At 35.7% G+C, this 21,477-nt stretch overlaps 4 protein-coding genes across 10 annotated transcripts; 1 reads left to right on the forward strand and 3 right to left on the reverse strand.

Annotated features, from left to right (window-relative positions):
• Window positions 1-486: 486 nt before the first annotated feature.
• Window positions 487-3,334, forward strand: LOC116113458 (increased DNA methylation 2). Its single transcript, XM_031399620.1, has 3 exons — window positions 487-541; window positions 1,410-2,452; window positions 2,837-3,334. The coding sequence occupies exons 2-3, from the start codon at window positions 1,438-1,440 to the stop codon at window positions 3,082-3,084; spliced, it is 1,263 nt and encodes a 420-aa protein (XP_031255480.1). The 5' UTR covers window positions 487-541; window positions 1,410-1,437; the 3' UTR covers window positions 3,085-3,334.
• Window positions 3,335-4,894: 1,560 nt separating this feature from the next.
• On the reverse strand, window positions 4,895-8,839 carry LOC116113415 (nuclear transcription factor Y subunit C-9). 5 transcript variants are annotated; one of them, XM_031399574.1, is made up of 4 exons: window positions 8,770-8,839; window positions 8,437-8,493; window positions 5,611-6,463; window positions 4,895-5,236 (listed from the first exon to the last, which is right to left on the reverse strand). In XM_031399574.1, exon 3 carries the CDS (start codon window positions 6,426-6,428, stop codon window positions 5,640-5,642), a length of 789 nt encoding a protein of 262 aa, XP_031255434.1. In that variant the 5' UTR covers window positions 6,429-6,463; window positions 8,437-8,493; window positions 8,770-8,839; the 3' UTR covers window positions 4,895-5,236; window positions 5,611-5,639. The 5 variants fall into 5 exon arrangements, with proteins under 5 accessions (XP_031255434.1, XP_031255432.1, XP_031255436.1 ...); XM_031399572.1 differs by having other exon boundaries at window positions 5,611-6,468; window positions 8,770-8,826; XM_031399576.1 differs by having other exon boundaries at window positions 4,895-5,269; window positions 5,611-6,468; window positions 8,770-8,826.
• An 887-nt stretch (window positions 8,840-9,726) lies between these two features.
• On the reverse strand, window positions 9,727-13,586 carry LOC116113398 (cation/calcium exchanger 5). The gene is made up of 2 exons (XM_031399551.1): window positions 12,726-13,586; window positions 9,727-10,923 (listed from the first exon to the last, which is right to left on the reverse strand). Exons 1-2 carry the CDS (start codon window positions 13,551-13,553, stop codon window positions 10,159-10,161), a joined length of 1,593 nt encoding a protein of 530 aa, XP_031255411.1. The 5' UTR covers window positions 13,554-13,586; the 3' UTR covers window positions 9,727-10,158.
• A 110-nt stretch (window positions 13,587-13,696) lies between these two features.
• Window positions 13,697-21,057, reverse strand: LOC116113397. Of its 3 annotated transcripts, none has more exons than XM_031399549.1 (14): window positions 20,981-21,057; window positions 19,992-20,332; window positions 19,763-19,913; window positions 19,212-19,555; window positions 18,990-19,140; window positions 18,428-18,768; window positions 18,204-18,354; window positions 17,053-17,387; window positions 16,850-16,982; window positions 16,290-16,615; window positions 16,075-16,222; window positions 15,109-15,446; window positions 14,407-14,900; window positions 13,697-13,774 (listed from the first exon to the last, which is right to left on the reverse strand). In XM_031399549.1, exons 2-14 carry the CDS (start codon window positions 20,322-20,324, stop codon window positions 13,747-13,749), a joined length of 3,273 nt encoding a protein of 1,090 aa, XP_031255409.1. In that variant the 5' UTR covers window positions 20,325-20,332; window positions 20,981-21,057; the 3' UTR covers window positions 13,697-13,746. The 3 variants fall into 3 exon arrangements, with proteins under 3 accessions (XP_031255409.1, XP_031255408.1, XP_031255410.1); XM_031399548.1 differs by having other exon boundaries at window positions 13,708-13,780; XM_031399550.1 differs by lacking the exon at window positions 13,697-13,774 and having other exon boundaries at window positions 14,225-14,900.
• Between the last annotated feature and the right edge of the window lie 420 nt (window positions 21,058-21,477).

Here is a 21,477-nt window from a genome sequence, read left to right on the forward strand (position 1 = left end):
TAATTAATATTGTTTTCTCATGCAGATTTTGATTTACTGTATGAGCTATTTCTATGGATAGCACATCTCAGGTGACAGTTTTGCCTGCTGCTCCAAGGTTAGAATCCAATAATGTACCAAGTGGAGCAGTACCAAATGAAGATCAGCGTTTTCTCCTGTACTTCATTTTCAGTACCTATTTTGGTCCTGATCTGAAAGGGGAACCACAGAAGTCAGTTTTTCAAAGAATGGCAGAGGGCCTTCCACCATATACTTCTGATCAACTAGCTGGATCACACATGAAAGCTGTAGAAGTAGAAAGGATATACTATTATGCACTTAGGAAGGCNTCTATAAGATTGAATTACAGATGTAATATTGCGGCAATGCCGGGAAGTCCATTATTTATTGGTTAAATAAACGTACGCATGATTACACGTACAGTCCGCAAAATATTCGGCGTTACCAGATATATTTGTTTTCACTAACTATAGTCCATATAGTAGCCAAAACCCGGTTGTGCTTTCCTTCATTGCCTCTGCTCCCTTGACTCTCTCGACCGGTTAGCTTTTTCTTTTTCTTTATCTTCTTCTTGTTCTTGTTCTTGTTCTTTACGTGCAAAATTTACATCACTATGTGGTTTAATCTTGATGAGTTTAATTACTTGTGTTTATGTCCATGCATAGAATGTTTTGATCATCAATTAATTGTTTATGTTATGTTAATGGGGTTTTTAAATTTTGGTGTCATTAATTTGGGAAATGAACTAACATGCCAACTTGGTACTCACTTTGCTTGGAGATGAAGTGGGTTTTGTATTGAGGGGATTGTCGCTGAATTTGTTTATCTAAAACATTTTTGCTCATTGTTTTGTGTTTGTTTGGGTTGTTTTTACCAGAACTGTGTCTGGAAATGTCAGTAAGATGGCTTGATTTTTTGTTTTATTTAGTTATCGTGGTGATGAATAGTTAATTGCATGTTTACATAATGGATGGATTCAACCTCTACTGAAAGTTTCCATGCTGATGTGTGTGGATGTGGAAAGATTGGGATAGATAGATATGGGTTAGATAGATTTTTCAATCAGTCGATAGTATGAAACTTTGGGTCATTTTTAAGGATAGCAAAGGTTCAATATGCATATTAAAGGGTGATTTCTTGTACTTTTTTCGAATTCTCTTGTTTGCACAGGGAACCAAAATTTAAGCTGAAGCCAATATTATTATAGTTACTGCCAACTGTGAAAATGCCCTTTCTTTCAACTATTTAATTTGGTATATCTTATATTGCCAAAAGTCAAGACGATTACCGGATACATGTATATGTTATGTTTATGTCATGCTTGTAATTACACTTTCTGTGATATACAGATGTCATTTTGCCTTAAAGTCTATGGTTAATTTCTTAATTAATATTGTTTTCTCATGCAGATTTTGATTTACTGTATGAGCTATTTCTATGGATAGCCCATCTCAGGTGACAGTTTTGCCTGCTGCTTCAAGGTTAGAATCCAATAATGTAGCAAGTGGAGCAGTACCAAATGAAGATCAGTGTTTTCTCCTGTACTTCATTTTCAGTACCTATTTTGGTCCTGATCTGAAAGGGGAACCACAGAAGTCAGTTTTTCAAAGAATGGCAGAGGGCCTTCCACCATATACTTCTGATCAACTAGCTGGATCACACATGAAAGCTGTAGAAGTAGAAAGGATATACTATTATGCACTTAGGAATGCAGATCAATCTCTTACTGTTAGATTACCTTGGTTGAACCAATTTTTTAAGGGAAATCTCCCAATATCTGGTAGTAACTTGCCCGTCATACATCCTCAGTTTCCTGATCTTTTTCCTCCCCAACTACATCCCCATTCACAGTTCAGAAATCATTACAAAATCATTGAAAACATTGTTTTTATTAACAACCCAGATGTCTCTTACAATAACCCAGAAGATGTAGAAAGGTTTAGAAGGTTAACTAGGAGTGAGAATATGGTTCTGCGCAGAGATGCTGCTAGGTTCCACATTTTGGAAGACCATAGTGTTTTGTATGACGTGCAAGTTAAAGAAGCTGAATCCAATGAAGATTCTCCTCCCATTATGTCATCTTATATTTCTCAGAGAAAAAGACGTATAGGCGATGCCATGAGATCCAAGGAAAAAGATATTCATGATGTGGAACCTGTAAATAGTATGTCATCAGGTGTTGCGCAGAGGATGTATCCTTGTATGGCTCCATTGCCAACCAAGGGTGACACCAAATTTCTGGATGCTGTTGGTCCAGCAATGATATTTCTTTCTTCTCGCCCAACCAAACAAGAGTGGGCTGATATAACAGCTGCCACTAAAAGTGGATTTGCATTGACTGGGACTGCAGCCATGGGGCGTGTTGGACCAATTGTCGGACTCATGGACATTGGCGAGTTTGACGACTCATATCTGTTTCGTGTTGCTCTTCCAGGAGTGAAAAGAAATGAAAGTAAGTTTATTATAACTACTTCAGGTTCATCACTTGAGTCCATTGGTGCTTTTCATGATTGCTGTGAGTATCATCTATTTAGTTATTATTCATGAATTCTCTCTATCATCTCATCTCCACCATGTATATTATGATGTTGAAGATGTAAAGGGAAGTATATAAAGTGGCAATTTCTTTACTGATTAGCATAAAAGTCATTGCTTTCTGCTTTCGTAATACATATTCAAAAGCAAGATCATTTCTCCTTAAAGTTTTAGACTTATTGCAGGATAAAATGATGTAATGACTTGAACATCTTAGCTAAGGTGATTGATAACTGGCTTCATTATTGATCTTGCTACTGGAAAACGGGGTTTCATTTTCAATGATATTTCCTTGCTGCAGGGGATTTCAGTTGCGAAGTTGATACCTCTGGGAAGGTACTAATAAGGGGAGTGACAACAACAGGTGAGAAATCAGTGTACAGGTACTCCCAAGTGTTTGAAATGCAAAGTCGGAACCTTTGCCCCCCAGGATACTTTTCGATCACATTTCAGTTGCCAGGACCAGTTGATCCTCAACAGTTTACTGGAAATTTTGGCACTGATGGGATTCTGGAGGGAATTGTGAAGAAAGAAAGACAGATTAGTTGATAAGTAGATTGCTTCTTGTAGAAAGGTCTTACCTCACTTGTTTGAACTTGTAACTGTATGTTCAGTTACTAAAGCCAACTCCATGGTATTAAAATGATGAGATTGAAATTTATGGAATTTACTCTCTTTTAATCAGTTTTTCCTGAGGTTGACCAGACAATGACCTGGCTTATTGTATTTTTTCATTCAGATATTGACCAGACAAGTTCATTCTTGTTTGCGAATGATGCAAAGATGAGTAAGGTTCTTGTTCAGCCCTCTGTGTTACCCCATTTATGGCTGTTCTTGAAAAAAAAAACAATTCCCAATTTCAAGCATATAAATATAAAGCAGTGTCCCCTTAACTTTAGCTAAAGCAGAATTCAAGAGATTTTATTAGTAGTGTAGTCGTGTCTGTGTTTAACATTGTATGGTTCAACCTCAGATATGTAGATGTCAAATGGGATGCCCAACAACCATTTGTGGCATTTTCCATTTCGCTCGTAGTGTGGAAAAGAAGTGGCCTCTATTCAAAGAGTCATTTCTTCAAAATTGGTCTCTATTTCTAGGTTTGTAACCTTCCCAAAGAAATGGGCGCTTTAGATAATACTAAAAGGTTTCTTCACAAATGTTCTAAGTTTGTAACCTTCGCAATAGCTTCATAGATATTACCTACCAAATAAAAGACCAGTTTAGATAGACCATCTAATTCTCACGACATCTCAATTTAAACCCACTAATTGTGAATCCACACTTCAGGTGACATTTCTATTACGATGGTCTGATGACATTTACAATGTTTTAAAACCCAGCCGGGGGTAAAACCCGACAAAGTGGTCAGTTTTTGGATTGACCGGTTTGACTGACGGGTCAAACCAGTGTCCAAAAGTTTGAAATCTAACAAAAATACCCCTAAAAATTACTGTAAGTCCCTATAGGCTTGAAATATTACAAAAACACCTCAAACACCACTGTTGATGTCGACAAATAAGGCATGTTTTTAACGAAGACAACCTCCCATCACCATGAAAACATTTCACTTAGCCTCTTGACCAAAACTTATCTCAACCCTCCCTCGTTTGCCTCCCAATCATCGACAACAACGGGATTTTTCCAACGACATTGTTTTGCGATTTTTGATCGATTTACTCACCAAAAATCAATGTCGTTGCCATCATTGCACTTACCAGCAGTTTCTCTTCCAAAGCTCTAACATTCCAACCTTCAACTGTTCATGGATTAATATCCTAATTTCTAAGATTTTAAATTAATAGAAAAATTTGCAGCCCAACCAAGTGAAGGATCCAAGTCCTGATTGACCCGGTTGGGCCAGCCAGAGTTTTAAATCAGTGGGCATTTTTTTGTAGCCATGTGTGACACAGTTACAGAACCTTGGAGTGGAACTGTTGAATGTTGATTAATTAGATAATTGGCAAGGTGGGCCACAGATTCACTCATCACAATGGTAGATAAAGATAAGCTTACTTTCAGGATATGTACAAAACATACTTGATGATAAAAATGTGTTGACTTTAGACTACCATTACACTGTATTTTGAAATCATGCCGTAACATTTTATTTGCCCTTTGTATAGACTTCTCAGTAGCCAAGCCTTGTGCACTGCATTCTACAAATAATTTCAGCAACTGAAACATGTGTTCTTTTCATACAAGTGACAGCAAAAACCTGCTGACACAAGATGTTGAGAACTTCCCTCTACCTGTTTTCAACCTAAACATCACAAGTCACTGGAATCCAAGTGCCCACATGACCTCTATGAATGATAAATAATACCAAAACTCATTGTGGAGGGAAGGAATAGAATTTCAGTTTCATGGTAATAAAGGTAGAAGCATCACTTTAAAGTTAAATTACTACTTATACATCTTTAGGTAAACCATACCTAACTAGAAATGAGAATGATAAGTTGATAACCACCCAGGTCAAAATGGGTTCAATCAAGAAAAAACTATTCTTTCCAAACATATTACTTATACATCTCTTTGAGTAATATCATATAACTGACTAGAAATGTAAAGATAACAACCAGGTGAAAAAAGGGATCAAACAAGATCAACTACTCTTTTCAACATATTATTTACAGAAAATCTGCTAGTCTTCGGCTGAAATCTCAGGGGCAGCTTTTGGATGCTAGAGACCTCTGGTCCTCCCCTGTTGACGTTAGCAAGATGATTCCATTAGAAACTGTGATCCGAAATTTTCAATAAATACAAATCGCAAAAAGAAAAAGAATGAAACACCAAACACAAAAGTGCAGGTTTCGAATCATCCAGGTGATTAGTACTGGAATGATGAAAATGACGCATACGTTATATATTAAGACAGTATGTAGAAAATCACATTGCAAACATTGCAGGAAAATGTCTATAAGTGAAGGGCAGTAGGGAATGACAGCTAGGATGAAAAAGCAAAGAAACTTGAGCACAAAAACTTACTCAACGATAGCTCTCTAAAACACAATGATTTAATTGCATTTTAACAATCAATGGCAAACAAGCAACAAATATACTAAAGTGAGAACTTACGCAATTCCTCAACTTCCAGACTACAGCCATTAATGATCTGAGGGTGATTGCTGTTGCTCTGGTCCCTGTGGCCACATCTGTTGAGCCATGTAAGGGTGAGATTGCTGGGCATACATTGCAGGATCCATCACAGGCTTACCCATGATCATACCAGTAGACCCAACCTGAGGAGCATGTTGAGGTGGCATATAGCAATAAGGTAGTGTATCAGCAGGTCCCGCAACAGGCATAGTTCCTCTAGGGATTGATGCAAGTACTTCATCTTTCAGATCCTCCCTAGGCACAATATCAACTAAAAAATCAAATATATCAGTCCTAGTAATTGCTGCTGCGATATCATTCTTTTGAAGTGTCCTCCTTTTGTTCTCTTCTGTGTGATTCCAGGATCGCAGAGTCAATTCCAAGATAAACATTTCGCATGCCCTTGCAAATATGACTGGTGCCTCTGCTGATATCATTCTCACATCCTCATCAGCTTTCATGATCTTCTTGATCCTTGCTAAGGGAAGGCTATGATTCTTGAAGTCGTTCACTTTTTCTATTTCTTGGTACTGATTTGCCCAAAAAGACTGGAGTTGCTGCTGCAGTTGCTGTTGCTGCTGGTGGTGGATTTGTTGATAGGCAAGTTGGTGCTGTGCCAGCTGGGCACCTGCTGCTTGAGTAGGAGATTGCATTGTCCCGATTGATGTGACCACTGATCCAGCATTTGGGGCCCCACTCATTTGATTAGTCTGATAAGGGTTCGTGCCATATGGCAACTGAGCTCCACCACCAACCATTCCCATAGAAGCGGGTTGTCCATGTCCTTGCCGATCCATTCTGATCCAATAGAATCAAAAACACACGAACTTCTCTGTTCTAATGCAAACAGGAAAAGGAACAAGAACAATTAAATCAAAGTTCATAGGATTACATAGTAGATATGAAAAGATCTCATTCCAAACCAAATGCACAAGGGAAATTATCTAAGCAAGAGAAAAGATTCATCATAATATGACTGAACAAAAAAGTAAAAAAAAAAAAAAAAAAGCTATTCATTCAATTGGATTCCAAATTAATAAATTCAAACATCTTAGAAGTTGTCTAGTTATCAGTAGAGTCATAAAGGACCATACAATATAGACAAACCATTAAACAATGACCTTAGTGGGCCATAAAAAATCACCAAACCAGAACTGTCACTAAATAAATTCTAGTTCTGGCTCAATCTCCAACTCCAAATACCCCCTTAAAAATATATATAGCTTATACTTTAATTCGCAGAGAAAATTTTTATGAAAAATTAAAAATCTTTCCTTTTCTTCCTTTTTTCCTTCTATTAGTGATTCATCTCTAATTTACGAGACACGTATATAGGAGTCTGATATTGAACATATTTGCTACTTGTGCTGAGAGAGGGAGCAGGCCCATCTAAACCAAAAACAGTTTAAGTATTCACAAAAGTCTTGACCAATAAGTACAGCTTTCCAAAGACACTTGTCCCAAGAAATATAACTTAAACGCTCTATGGTTCAAACTTCTGACAACCATAACAACAAACAATCCAAATCCGTGCAGGACAGAGTAAATACAGTAAAGAACAAATTTTTAATTTTATTAAACTAATAAAGAAAACTCTGAATGAGATAAATATAGATATAGATATTGGAATGTCTCTTATCTTAGTAATGACTTTCATGTGATTTGGTATCAATTAATCACGTGATTCGGAATCAATTAATATGATCTACGTAAAACAGAAATAGCTATATTTAGGGAATTCCAAATGAGATATGAATATGCTGTACAAAAAAGGGTATTTGACAAATTGGACCTCAAAATTTCATATGAAACTGAAATCGATTTGTAGATCTCCATAATTTCAACAAGGAAGATCACTATGAAAGCCTGAGAACAACCTTGTCATCATATTATTGCCACGGAAACAAAGGAAACCCATATGAAAATCCTCCAAATCCGCTGAGTATAATTTTTTTTCAAAAGATGTTTGGTGCTTCATCTTTCATCTCTACGTGTCAACGACATGCAAAGCCATACAAAAAAAGTAATATCCCAACAGATTCTAACCAGAAATGTAACTAGGAACCGACAACCAAAACTGTACTATTGATTAAATTTCTAAATACAGTAAAGTCCTCTCCATTACCAATAGCTCTTTAAATATACATGCAAATACGCAAAAGAACCAATTTTTCAACAAAGGTAAGAACCACAAATGCTAGAACTTCAATAGAAAATCTATGTTTACTTTGATACCGTCATATGTATGCATCTTCATCGAATGAAAACGGCTTGCAGTCTTTAAAGTTCATAACAAGTCGAGAACAATTCACGTGTAATATGACTCGGGAAAATACAGATAAGCTCTTTTCATTTAACCGTCATTAAAACTGCGTAAAAGCTGACTTTTTTCTTATATCTATCTTTAAATTTCTTTCCAATACTTTGTTCAACAAGAACAGAAGAAATTCAACAAAAATCAAGTAAATAAAGCAAAATATAAATTATGCCCAATTCATATATGAACTCATATGACCTAATTAAATCATTAAATAAAAAAAAAGAACCAATAAACAAATAATATTCAAAGATCATATCAAACAGTTAAGACCCAAGACCATAGCCGATAAAAAGAAAAGGAATAAAAACATAAATAATAACTGATCGTACCCATAAAAAGATTGAAAAATCGAACCCAAAAGTCACTCATGAAATCCAAAAATAAAAACAATTACATACCCAAGTTCACATACAATCATACACGTGCATATATACATGCATATATACACACGTATAAGAGAGCAAAAGAGAAGAAAAAGTTTATACCTTTCTTTCTCAACTTCTCTCTGTTCCTTTCTAAAGCAAAAACCCAGATTGAAAACCCTGAAAACAAAGCAAAAAAAGAGAAAATTTCAGTCAACTTCGTCCTGTTTTTGCTTTTGTTGTTTTGGGGAGATCTAACAGTAATTGGAAAAGATATTTTTTTTTTTTTTCCCTTGTGGGATATTTTTAGCAAACAGTGAAAGATCTGATTTTGAATAACACATAACCCTTTTAGGGTTTGGAAAGAATCAAGGGATTTTTTTTTTTTTTTTTGGGGACTATGGATTTTCGTAATGATTAATGATGTGTTGTGTGTTGTGTTTCATAGGAACGAACCTGAGTTTGGAAACAACAAAAGCTGAGTGTGTGTTGTGTCTTTGATTCTGACTTGTTATGTCAGGGGGGGTTTACCTTTTACGTTGTGTGCTTTTATCTTTTTTTATTATTTTTTTTTTTTGTCTTCTCTTTGGATAATTACTGCAAACCCCTATGGCTTTAATATTTTACATTACGTTGATACCCCAATTCACATCGGAGGCTGAGTTAGTTGTCTAGATAGTCCGCAAGAGTCCAATTTATAACAAAAGTAGTACAAAAAGTAGGTTTATATTCTCATTTATTATGCAAGCTCCCCAAACTAATTGACGAGCGAGTTAAAGTTGTCATATAGGCTCCTTAAAACAACTAATAATTTGTCCAATCGACCAAAGATAATCAAACGCTGAGTCAAGTAGTTATGTGGCTCCTAAAACCTACCAAGAGATGATTGAATTGACTAAAAATATTGAGAGTGATAAGGGCATATATTGTGATTCTATGTGAGAGAATGTTACAATCTTGTATCAAATAAAAATGAGTTACAACCTAAACACGATTACCTAATTAACTAATATTTTAGATAGTTGACAAACGTTGTCTGATGACGGTATCTGCCCTTCATCATTAGTTGTAATTCTTTTGTTTTTGAAATACTAGGGAAATATTAGCCAAATGATAGAATGGGGGTTTTTGTATTATTTTAAAACTCTAGTCATGGAAATGTGACAAACTTCAGGGAGTCTAATGAAATTAACCTTCATTTTTTTTTGCTGTTTTGTTTGACGAACTTACCCTTTGTCTGTTGATTGAGGAATTATATTTTTCAGTTTCTCCATTGTATTTGGAAGTTCTTTTTCAAAAATGTTTTCAAAAAGTAAAAAGTACTTTTTACATCAATTCTCCCCATACAAATACAATTTTATAAAAAAGAAATTTTAAGATAACAGAAAAATCTAGAAACGGATGCTCTTTTATAAAGTGGTCTAAGAACTTTTACAAAAAAGAAAACAATTCCTTAATCCTCAAGTTGTTCTGGCAAAAACTAGTATACGTATATAAAAGAATATACAAATATTTTTCCTATTACAATTTAGAAAATTCTACCTCCAATCATTTTTTTAGAGGAAAAAAAATATAAGAACACTATTTATCCAAGGAATAAGCTTTTCCTATATTCAATCTGCGGATTAAAAGTTTTGCAATCATGGCTTCTTTCAACTCTTGACAACAATGCTTGCTTGCATATCATATCATTGATCTTTGCTGCATTCTCTTTTTCGGATAAGAAATTGCATATTCTTGCTCCATTTTCATTTTTCCCATAAGATCTTGCATATCCTGGCAACCGTATAGTTCTGCTTTGCATGGCATGACTGAATATACTGTCATTTTTGTGGGTTATACTAATCACCCTGAAAACTTGGCGATGATTAAGCTGACTGCTGTAAAAACGACATAAAGTCCAACCAGGCAAAACCCCCAAAACCTAGGTACCCGGAATCTAGACCACGTTATGACTAATAGAGATCCCATCAGACTCAAGAGCAAGAACACAAAAGCAGTAACAATACCGATGTGGAAATGCAGCTGATAAGCTTCTGGATGAACATTGGCCGTTTGCATTACCAAAGCTGATCCAAGTCCTATAAGCATGTTAAACATTGGCCCTGCAAAGCACCCAGCCATTGCCATTGTTGGATGCCCGGTTTTGGCAACTGCAACATCGGCAACAAGATCTCCCACAGAGTTTCCCCAGGCAAGCACTGTGAGGCCAAGGATAGCTGGAGGCAATTCAAGGATTATCCCAAGTGCAGCCAGACAGTTAAGCAGCTCCCCAGCAACAATGGATATCCAAAATACACTCATTACAAATGCTATGACCACCACAGGCAATTGCTCAGTCTTTGGGGGTTCTGTTTCCACTATGAAATGAAGAAGTGCAAGTGAGGTGCTTGCTAAGAGTACTACAAACCAGAGAGGGAAATGGATGTTTGGAAGGAGGAAAGCTATAGGATGATCTATTGGCATGAAGGAGTTGCAAGCATACAAAAGCAATAAAGGGCAAAGAGCAATATTTGCAGATGAGTAAAACCGGTTCCATTCAGAAGGATCAGTTTCTGGAATTGTGAGCTTCAGAAGAAAAGTGATTGGAAGCTCCCATGCTTTTGATACCTGTATGCATGTCAAAAACTATAATAAGCATTCATCGCCAGAAGAAAGCAACTTTAGTTCATTCTTACACAAAACTAATGCTTCTTATATTAGCTGAACTCTTATTCGTAATTTCCAAAGATTAACATCATTCTGAATTCATCCTCCTTGCAAAACCACGTGGCTAACTAAATTGGACAGTCTAATGAATTTGTTCACTTTACATCAGTTCTTGTACCACTCCAAGACTAAAATCCATTCATAAGAGTAAAGCTAGCATAGAAAATGGTCCTCATTGAAAAAGATAGCAAACTCTATTGAAAAATATTCATTCAGAGAGATCTTGAAAATACTGATGGTTTGAACAAAATAAAAAGGCAGATACATTTGATCAAAAGAGACAGAAAGAGAGAACTGATAGGTTAATCAGTTTAATGCTTTTTTCTCAAGGAGCAACTTCTCAAATTTAGCTTCACAAAAACACCTCATAAAGCAAAAGGAACTGAACTACAACAGCCTAATTAAAATTTATAGAATTTTGATTAATTAGGTTGCTCAAATTTTATTCCCAAGATATGTATCAGGTGTGCATACTTAACATATGCTAACATTGATGAGCTAAAAAAGTCACTAACTCCAGCATTTTCCTTAGTTTAGCCAAATTATCTTAGCCAGTGGCATTTGCAACCAGAAGGAATCAAAATAGCAACAATAACATAACAATGGCAAGTGCACTTCAGGCAACTAACCACTCCAGATATGACAAGATGGGATGTTGAGGCTTCCTCGTAACAAAAAGAAGCTTATTGACCTATTAAATTAAGGAACCTGGACAAACAAACCAATTAGGCAAAACCCAAGATCCAAGCTGTGTCATATCTATGCTCTCAAACAACTTGCTTTCAACTTAATTAACTCCTAAATCACCAGTTAATAGGAAATTGTCACCACCCAAACTAACTTTTATCCAGTTTACCAGTCATAGCTCCCATCAGGAAAACTACTAGAGATTAACACAAGAGAGCATAAAAAATCATATTCCAAAGGCAAGTAGCATGACTGTCTAACATAGTTTAAGAATTATGACTAGCTCCTTAGCTAATAACACTTTCACAGAACCTTCCCCATAGGGATCTCCCTCCCACCTCTTATCTAAATAGTCTCTTAAACATTAATCAAGTAATAAAGATTTCAAACATTAAACAACCAAACTGAGCAAGACATCCACATTTCATCAAACAACAATTTACAATTACATTTTACCCTTCTAACCAATAACCATATATTCAAAAAACACACACACACACAGAAACCAGCATGAATTTGGCCACCAAACAATAACACTCAGATTTGGCTCTCCAACATATATTCCACTAATCCTGAATATCACTAACTACAACAAAAACAAAAAACAGAAAAAATAATCCAAGCCTCAAATAAAACACACCATTCCATAAACTTGATTAAAGCATAAACTTTTATCACCAAGTAGTAACACTCAGACTCCAAGTCTCCAACAAAACACACCATTCCTTAAATTTGATCAAAACCATAAAAACTTGGCCATCAAACAATAATACTCAGATTTTGCTTCCCACAGTTCACAAATCAGACACCATAAACCACATTACACTAACTCTGTATATCACTAACTTCAATAAAAACATACCAATCCGTAAACTTGATCAAAACCATAAACTTTGATCACCAAATTATAACACTAAGAATTAGCACTCCATAGTTACTTCAAAAATCAACACCATATACCATATTACACTTGCATTGCATATTACTAATGAAAACAAGTATCAGACAAAGCATACCTTATTATAAACTTGAGCAAATCCAAACCCTTCATTTATCTTTATCTCCTCTAAATCTTTAACTTCTCCTCCAATCTCGCAATCCAGCCCCCTAATACTCATTTCTTTATCAACTTTTTTCTCACCTCTATTCATTCCCAAATCCATCCAAAACACAATCCCAACAAAGAACACATAAAACATAACAAACCCAACAGCTTGCCACACAAATATCTCCCCACTCAAGTACACATAAAACAAAAACAAAGCAGCCACCAAATAAAACCCCACATCCCTCACAAAACACCCAGCATCAACAGTAAAAGGAGCCGCATAAATCGCCACAAACCCGACAACAAAAGCCGAAACAAACGCCCCCGCCGACAAAATCGCCCCGAACCCAGTTCGGTACTGACCGTTACGAAGCGCAACGACGGACGAAAAAATATCCGGAGACCCATTACCCAACGCTAAAAGCGTGACAGCAGCCATACTTGGGGAGAGATTCAAGAGTGTCGAAAGCTGAGTGGTAACTAGAGAGAAGTGGGATTGGGCCGTTTTGATGAGAATGTAGAAGAAAAGAAGGGCGAGGAGGGAGAGAGAGGGAATAGAGAGAAAAGGGTTTTGATTGAAATGGCAAGAGTGAAAATAAAAGTAGTCGAACAGGCCATCTGAGTGGTGGTTTTGGGTGGGGAAACTAGTCGAACAGTTGCTGGCCAAGAGTGATCTGCGAGGAAGCTGCGACGAACGAGGAGAGAAGAGGAAAAAGAGGAGAATGGAGAAGAGGGTTAAGATTAGAGAAGTGGTTTTGAGAAAGGATGTGAAGGAAATGGCCATGGCCGTGACCATGCCATGGAAAGATGGAAGTGTGCGAGAAGTTTTACGTTTAATTGGCGATGGGATCTTGATTTTGTTGTCTGTTTTCGGTTGGGTTTGGTTTCTATTTCAGATCTCTGGTGCTATTATGAAGAAACTGAGTTCAGCTTTCAGTGTTGTGCAGTTGTTTGCATACTGTTTTGCCTTGTTTTGATTAAGATTTTCTTCAAACTTCACGCGTTTTGCCAGCCGACCTGAAGCTAAATATATGTATTAGAACAAAACAATAAATTTATTTTTTATTTTTTATTTTCACTGTAATTTCGGAATCATTTCCTATCATGGATAAGAAATAGAATCAATTCCTAACGATAAAATAAGAGATCTGACTTGTCCTCAAAATCCCTAGTTTATAATAGGTAGATCAGATAAGTCACAAACATAGTAAAGTGAGACTCGATCACAAGATCTATCATAATCTTTTATGCATTTAATATTTAGATTTTAACAAAATATAAAAGGAATGATAAGAGATTTATGCATTTAATATTTAGATTTTAACAAAATATAAAATTGAGATTAATGATTAATGATTAAGATACAAAATTATAATTTAAAAAAAAAAAAAACAAATCTTATTGATACATACAAGAATCATAAGATTTGTAAAACTCGAGAGAGCTTACATCAAGAAAGGATCCTGATTTCTCGTGTTGAAGAGATTAGAGAACACCTTAGCAGTAACATTAGGACTAATATGCATCATTCATGAACAAAATGCACCAACATTGAACCGAGATATGAAACAATTACATTTTCAGAAGTTTTAGAGTGCAACAAAATTATATACTACACACCTACAAAGCTAAGGCCAAGGCTAAGCTACCTGCGGAGCTTTCTTATTAACCACTTCCTCCGCTGATTGACATCCATTTGAACAAACATCTTGGCTTTTTTCTCATCTTCTAAAAGTTGACACGCTTCGAGGAAGGTCTCATCATCCATGCCTGGAACGGCTTGAAGCGCATCAACAACGCTTTTGATTGAGCTACATTCTCCGATGATCTCTTTGTTACCTGCCCATGTCTTGACCAAACTGGGCATCTCATCCGGAGTTTCTTGTATCTCCTTCATGGGTTTCTTAATTTTTCTTGGACAAGCCCGTGTTGATGAACTTGCAGATTTCCGCTTTTTCTTCCACTCTGATATGTCAAACTCTGCAGCTGGAGTACATAAATCTCTAAAGATATTATCGTCATTCTCAATTTTTACACCCGCACTGCTTAATCTTCTATCGGAACTTTTGTTTCCATAAATCATATGCAAATCATTATAATTACTTAAGTTTCTCTCTTCGTATGTGACAGCATCTGGATGCTCCTGCAAATCATTATAGTATTAATGCTAGTCAGGATCAATGGTAAACAATATTAAGAATATAATAGAACAATCTTTCCTAATTCCTTATCTGATATCTACTCAAAAATGGTGTTTGAAATTCCACTATGCCATGCTGTGGTTACCACGACCAATAACCAGAAAATATAAAAGACCAGTCTTACTGCTGTGGTTCGAGAAAGAAATGCACCTTTATATGAGCTTCCCAAACATCATCATCAGAAATCATTGTTTGCTGAATGTCATCCCACATAAAGCAATTCGGACTGAGAAGGTTTGAGATGCTGTTACATTCATTCATCAAGCTAAAATACCGTTCTTCCAATACTTCTCTGTCACATATAAAGCCAAATTGTTCATTGAATGATGCAACTATCCAGGCCCAAGCTTGATCACTAAATCTGTGACCAATCTTATTCCCTCTATGCACCTGCTCCAACATAAGGTCTATAAAGCATCTGTCCATCGTCTTTGTCCAATGTATTCTTGGAGAACTACTATTATCAGGGTATTGATCATCCTCTTCGCCTACAAATTCAACACAACTGTTAATCCAACAAATGCATTCTCAGAGCCAATGACAAGGAGAAAAATGTAACCATTCCACACTGCGTAACATAGCATTTAACAAAATCTACATCTCTGTGACATGTGATGTAAAACTGCTCTATTGTGTTTATACTGTACTTCCAGATTGACATTTTTCTTTTCAGTGAAGAGACATAAGATTTTCAGATAATAGAGCTAGCTTACTGACCCAAATAACCCTACAACACTATGCCAAAATGAACAAAAGAAATCAAAGATATTAGTGGATGCACACTGTTAATATGGCCTGGGGTTTTCGTATAGATTGATTCCCATCTTGTACAACTGTGTCTTAAAAAGAGTGTTGTGGACATCTGGTCCACTGCTATAACTCATTTTTATCATCAAAACATTTATTTTGTTTCCTATCTAAATAAGAGACTTGTCATCAATCAGCACACACCAACTCACCAAGGGATTGCATTAGCTCAACTTTTTTCTTATTTATTTCACTTATCAAATAATGTCCTAGTCCATTTTCAGGCTTGTAGTGCAAATCTTCACCAAGTACAAAGTCAATGCAACAATCTTGATCATGCATAACCCAGAGAAAGAGAGAGAAACAAACCAATTTTTACTCCTACAGCATAGTCAGTTTCCATAGACTGACTAAAATGGTTTTCCCCCATGTCTGTGTTGGCATTTCCATATATCAAGAACAAGTCATTGTAATTTGGGAGGGTTCTATTGCGGTATGGCTGTGCATCAGGGTAAACCTGCAGACACAATTTGTGAGCTACTTGGAGCTTAAAAAATTTTATTCACCAGAGAATAAAAAAGCACCTTCACATAAGCATCCCACAAATCACGATTGGCAACTATCATCTGTCGCATTTCATTCCAACAAAATCCACTCTGATCAAGTAAATTTTTCATGTCAATGAATCGCTTCCTCAAGTTAATATAACGACTCTTTAAAACATCTTTACTATATTGAGACCCGAATTCTGCCCTAAACTTTGCGACCATGTCAGCCCAGGCTTGTTTGCTGAATTTCTGATCAATCAGAGACCCCTGACGAACTTGCTGTAGCATTAGATCAATGAAATAACGGTCCATTGGAAGAGTCCAATCAGTCCTCGAGCAGTAGCCATTGTTTGATTTGGCTCCTTCAACAAATATGAAAAAGTTGATATATATTAAACAAAATTAATCTGTTTTATGCTATAAAAGATAATAGAAAATGACATCACAAAATGTCAAAGATGCCTGATAGGCTGATACAACATATTTTGTCAGAGTATACCAACAATTAGACATGTAGCAAACTCGCTCGATTTAATTATAGTCTTCTCACAAAATTTTCATCAAATGCTAATAAGCACCAAACAGTGAAAACTCACCATGACCATTACAGTCAAGATCTTGACTAAATCGGTTGGCCATTCCATTAGAAGTTGAATTCCCATAAATCAAGCACAAATCATAATAATTTGGTGTGGGTTTGGTTTTGTATGATTTTGCATCTGGGTGTTCCTACATGTGACGTATGTTAGTCCTTTGTAACAGAGAACATGTGTAAGGCTCCAATAAATGAGTAGAGTACCTTGATATATGCATCCCATACATCACCATATGCTGTGACCATCTGTCGTCTTTCATCCCAAGAAAACCCTCTGTGTTCAAGAAGATTTTTCATAGCATAATATTGCTTCTCTAAACTTTTATGATGAACCTTCAAAAGATCTTTGTCATACTTTAATCCAAATCTTTCAACAAATGAGACAGCCATATCTATCCATGCTTCATTCTTGAAAGTGTAACCAATCCTATTCCCACTCTGCACTTGCTCTAACATAAGGTCAATAAGATGACGGTCCATCAATGGTGTCCAATCTGTCCTTGAACAATCTCTATCTACATAGAATTGGAGGTCTTCTCCTACAATATAAGAACCTTGTAAATTATTACGACAGTAACTCAACTTTTAACAAATGATGATTCCAGACACACATCAATACAACATATGACCCTTGTTTTCTCCCTTACTGGGATAAAGAAGCTACTGCTTCCCTACTTAATAAATCAAGTTCTGTATCCTACTTCCCACAGATCCTTCACATGGTGAATATTCATTTGTGAATTACATTTGGGCTGGAAAATCTGAATTTGGAGAGCCAAAAAGAAACTATAGCCAATGCTTTCCACAAGACACAAAACAGACAACAGAATAGTATTGTATAATTCTTTCCTTTATATCATTAATATGCAGGCAACATACAAAAAAAAAGAGTTTTCGGCAACAAAACTCAAGAGTTGAAGACACCCAGAACTTTAAAAAGGAACAAGACTGAAAGATTAAAAACAATGTTCTAAAATAAAAATAAATAAATAAATGTTTATTTTATATATGTGAAAAATGGTCACATATACAAAATGTATAAGCCACATAATTTCCCAAATATTTGAAAAGCTTTGCTTTAACAAGTTTAAAAAAAAAAAAAAAAAAAACGAACCTAAGATCTAGTAAGGAATTCAAGAAGACAAACGGTCTAAATAAGATACAATATAACTAAACTAATCCTGGTAGCTAACACTACATAAAGCAGAATACACCATTGCCTCAGTTCAAGTTTATTCTAAAGACACTTCCACTCAACTTTTACCTGCCCATGTCACAACTTGAGATAATACTCGTTGGACCATCCACCACAGAATATCTTATCCTAATCTTCATGGCTGAAAAAAGAAACATACCAATCATCAAATCTGGGTCTGCGCTCCTTATATCTACACTGTCAGCCAAATGCCCGGACCTCCCATTGGAACTTTCTTGGCCATATATAACACATAGCTTGTGATAGCTTGGCACGGATTTATTTCTGTATAATTGAGCATCAGGATGTGCCTGCATAAACCAGGAGTAAGTGATAGAGTAACACATATCTAAGATACAAGAAAATAGGTCCATGTCAATTCACCTCAACATAAGAATCCCAAACATAATCTTCAGCTATTAACATTTCTTGCATATCATCCCAAAAAAAGCCATTCTGTTCTAGAAGAATCTTTATGTCGTTATACTGCCATCTTAAATGTTTGTGACGTTTCTTCAAAACATCTACATCATAATGAGATTTGAATTTATGATTAAACACAGTAACCATTTCCATCCAAGCCTCGCTTATGAATGAAAGACCAATCTTATTCCCTCTAAGAGCTTGGTCTAGCAACAGGTCAAGGAGATAACAATCCATTATTGGTGTCCAAACTGCTCCAAAACCATCACTTCCAGCAGATGAATAGCCTTCCTTCTCTTCACCTACATGCATGGTGAAGCCATGTGTCAGTGTACACTATAGTTCATCAGCATCAGGGTTTAAACTGTAGATTACACTAGAAGCACATCAATCATCATTTGTCATGAGGCTTATAAACATAATGTTATTAACTTTATTAAATAATTGAACACCACAATAGAATCTAAAAGCAAATGTTTTTCAAACTACAGTTCCCAGCTTGCTGATATTACAATGAACTTACCTGTCTTGACTTGAAAGACATAGTCCTTCAGATTTTTATCTTGGCAAATATGAACTGAAGGACCATTTTTGGTCCCGTATGCATATATCAACTCCAAATCTTGATAGTTCAGCAACGTCCTGTTTCTGTATGAACATGCATGGGGATATGCCTACATCCAGAACAGTGCTTCAGAATACTTGATAACTATAAACTAAAAAATCATGTGGAACAATCTTATACCTTGACATACTTATCCCAAAGACTATCATCAGCAACTATCATTTGTCGTTTTTCATCCCAAGAAAATCCTTTTTGATTAAGTAAAGTCCTTAGATCTGCATAATACTTGAATAATTTCTTATACCGGTACCTTAAAAACCTTTTGTGATATTGCGAACAAAATTTTGCATTGAACAAGATGAGCATCTCTTTCCATGCTTGTTTGGAGAATCCATGTTTTCTTGTACTGCCCTTTCTTACTTGATCCAACATAAGGTCAATAAAATATTGGTCCATTGCCAGTGTCCACTCTGCTTTTTTGGCAGGCTCACGACTTTCAGGGGCAATGCTACCTATTTCAAAACCTAAAATTCAGAAAATAATCATTTAAATTGTTTCATAACAATCTGTATTGAATTGTGCATAAAACATTAGTTACTAGAGAGTAAACATCATGTAAACTCATTCTTACTGAACTTAGTTTCCTGTTACTTTATGTTATAACATTAACGATGCATTGAATTATCAAGAGAAACAATAGATTTAGGTCCTCAAACAGACACAAAACTAACCAGTATGCACTACTTGAACATCATCATCTAAGTCTATATCATGACTTGAGCGGCTGTATCTTCCATCTGCTTGTGTATATCCATAAATATAGCACAAATTATCAAAGTATGTCAAAGCTCTATTTCTAAAGGCTTGCACATCAGGATTGGCCTGCATATGCATATAACAAGTTACTTTAGTGACAAAACAGAAAAACAAGGACGTAAATACTATGTACAATTAACCAACCTTGATATAAGCATCCCAAACATGTTCATCAGCTATCACCATTTTACGGGTATCATCCCAATAAAATCCATTCTGTTCGAGAAGATTCTTTACATCATTATATTGCTTCCACAAAATTGAATAATGACTTTTCAAGGTATCTCTATCATATCTAGTCCCGAATTTCGCATTCAGCAAAGTCATCATATCAGTCCAAGCTTGTTTGTTGAACGTATGGCCCAATCTATTCCCCCTGTGAAGTTGATCCAACATAAGATCAATAAAATAATGCTCCATAGCTGCTGTCCAAATTACCCTTGTGCGATCACTAATCATAGGGATTTGGCTTCCCATTCCTTCCCCTACAAAATTGGGATCATAGAGAACAGTCCAACAAATTGCTCAGCACATCAATGCAACAAATATCTAGCTATACAAAGTTTTAAAACAAAATGCATTTATCATACAGCACCTATTTGCACCCCTCCAGAAAATAACTATACATTTGAAGTTTTGAACTGAATTGCAAGTAACTTAGCAGAATACACAAATTCTTCGGAATTTATAGCTACAAACATTAATTACTTCATAACCTGTATTGTGTTCAAATTTAAATATATTTTACAGGTTGATATCCCTTGACTTAAGTTAAGCGAGACATAAGTTGTTAATCAGAAATTGAACAGTAACATTTAATGTTTGCAATTCAGTAATTTGTCAATCATTATATCAAGATACACGAAATATTAGGAAAATAACTGGAAGAAATTACTAAAGCGAAGCTCGAACTCTACCTTAAAACTTGCAAAGAAGAGAAATTATACAGCTTCGTTTGTCAATGTGGAAAGTAAAGGAAAAAAAATTAAAAAAAAAAAAGACTTTCGAATAATTCTCTTTAAGAAGAAAATTTCAGATGAAGAGAATCATCGAGAAATGTGAATTTCATTTCCTTTCCAACATTTTCTCGTAATCAAACAGAACTTTACGAGTGAACAATTAGGGATTCATACCTCCGAATTGCAAACGCGCGAAGGTGAAATGCTAAAGACGACGCCGCTTTTGTGGTTTTACGAGTCTCTACTCTGGGAAGTAGAGGGGAGCCAGCCAGCCAACAGCAACTAACGCTCTAAGGGTCCGTTTGGTTAGAAGGATTAACAAATGTCTATACAGGAATGGGATTATCTTATGTCGTTATTTTTCTTGATTCCACTTTTTTTTTTTCTGTTTTTTTTTTGGTTGAGAACAATATTCATGGGTTCAACGTATGAGTAATATTAAGCCCACAATTCAATCTTACAATCTTCTCTTACAATTCTAATGATCCGTTAAATTGGTAACTATCACATCAACTTCCATCACACTTAAAACACTAAATGACTTTAAATAAATACGAACGATCATTTCTTATAGTTCATTCATAAAGAATAGTTGTCCCTTATGAAGGAACAACTGACAACCATTTATTCATAAGAAATGGTTGTTCCTTATGAATGGAACAATCATTTTT

This window comes from Pistacia vera, unplaced genomic scaffold, assembly GCF_008641045.1.
Source record: "Pistacia vera cultivar Batoury unplaced genomic scaffold, PisVer_v2 Contig679, whole genome shotgun sequence".
NCBI classification, from domain to species: domain Eukaryota; kingdom Viridiplantae; phylum Streptophyta; class Magnoliopsida; order Sapindales; family Anacardiaceae; genus Pistacia; species Pistacia vera.

What these genes read in the sequence shown, in the direction of transcription:
- LOC116113458 (XM_031399620.1), top strand. Translation starts at nt 1,438, where the DNA reads ATGGATAGCCCATCTCAGGTGACAGTTTTGCCTGCTGCTTCAAGGTTA. An exon ending in AGGAGTGAAAAGAAATGAAA is followed by an intron (nt 2,453 to 2,836) that starts GTAAGTTTATTA and finishes TCCTTGCTGCAG; the next exon opens with GGGATTTCAGTTGCGAAGTT.
- LOC116113415 (XM_031399574.1), bottom strand. Translation starts at nt 6,428, where the DNA reads ATGGATCGGCAAGGACATGGACAACCCGCTTCTATGGGAATGGTTGGT.
- LOC116113398 (XM_031399551.1), bottom strand. Translation starts at nt 13,553, where the DNA reads ATGGTCACGGCCATGGCCATTTCCTTCACATCCTTTCTCAAAACCACT. An exon ending in TTGCTCAAGTTTATAATAAG is followed by an intron (nt 10,924 to 12,725) that starts GTATGCTTTGTC and finishes ACATGCATACAG; the next exon opens with GTATCAAAAGCATGGGAGCT.
- LOC116113397 (XM_031399548.1), bottom strand. Translation starts at nt 20,324, where the DNA reads ATGGGAAGCCAAATCCCTATGATTAGTGATCGCACAAGGGTAATTTGG. An exon ending in TTTGGGATAAGTATGTCAAG is followed by an intron (nt 19,141 to 19,211) that starts GTATAAGATTGT and finishes TTCTGGATGTAG; the next exon opens with GCATATCCCCATGCATGTTC. An exon ending in TTTGGGATTCTTATGTTGAG is followed by an intron (nt 18,355 to 18,427) that starts GTGAATTGACAT and finishes TGGTTTATGCAG; the next exon opens with GCACATCCTGATGCTCAATT.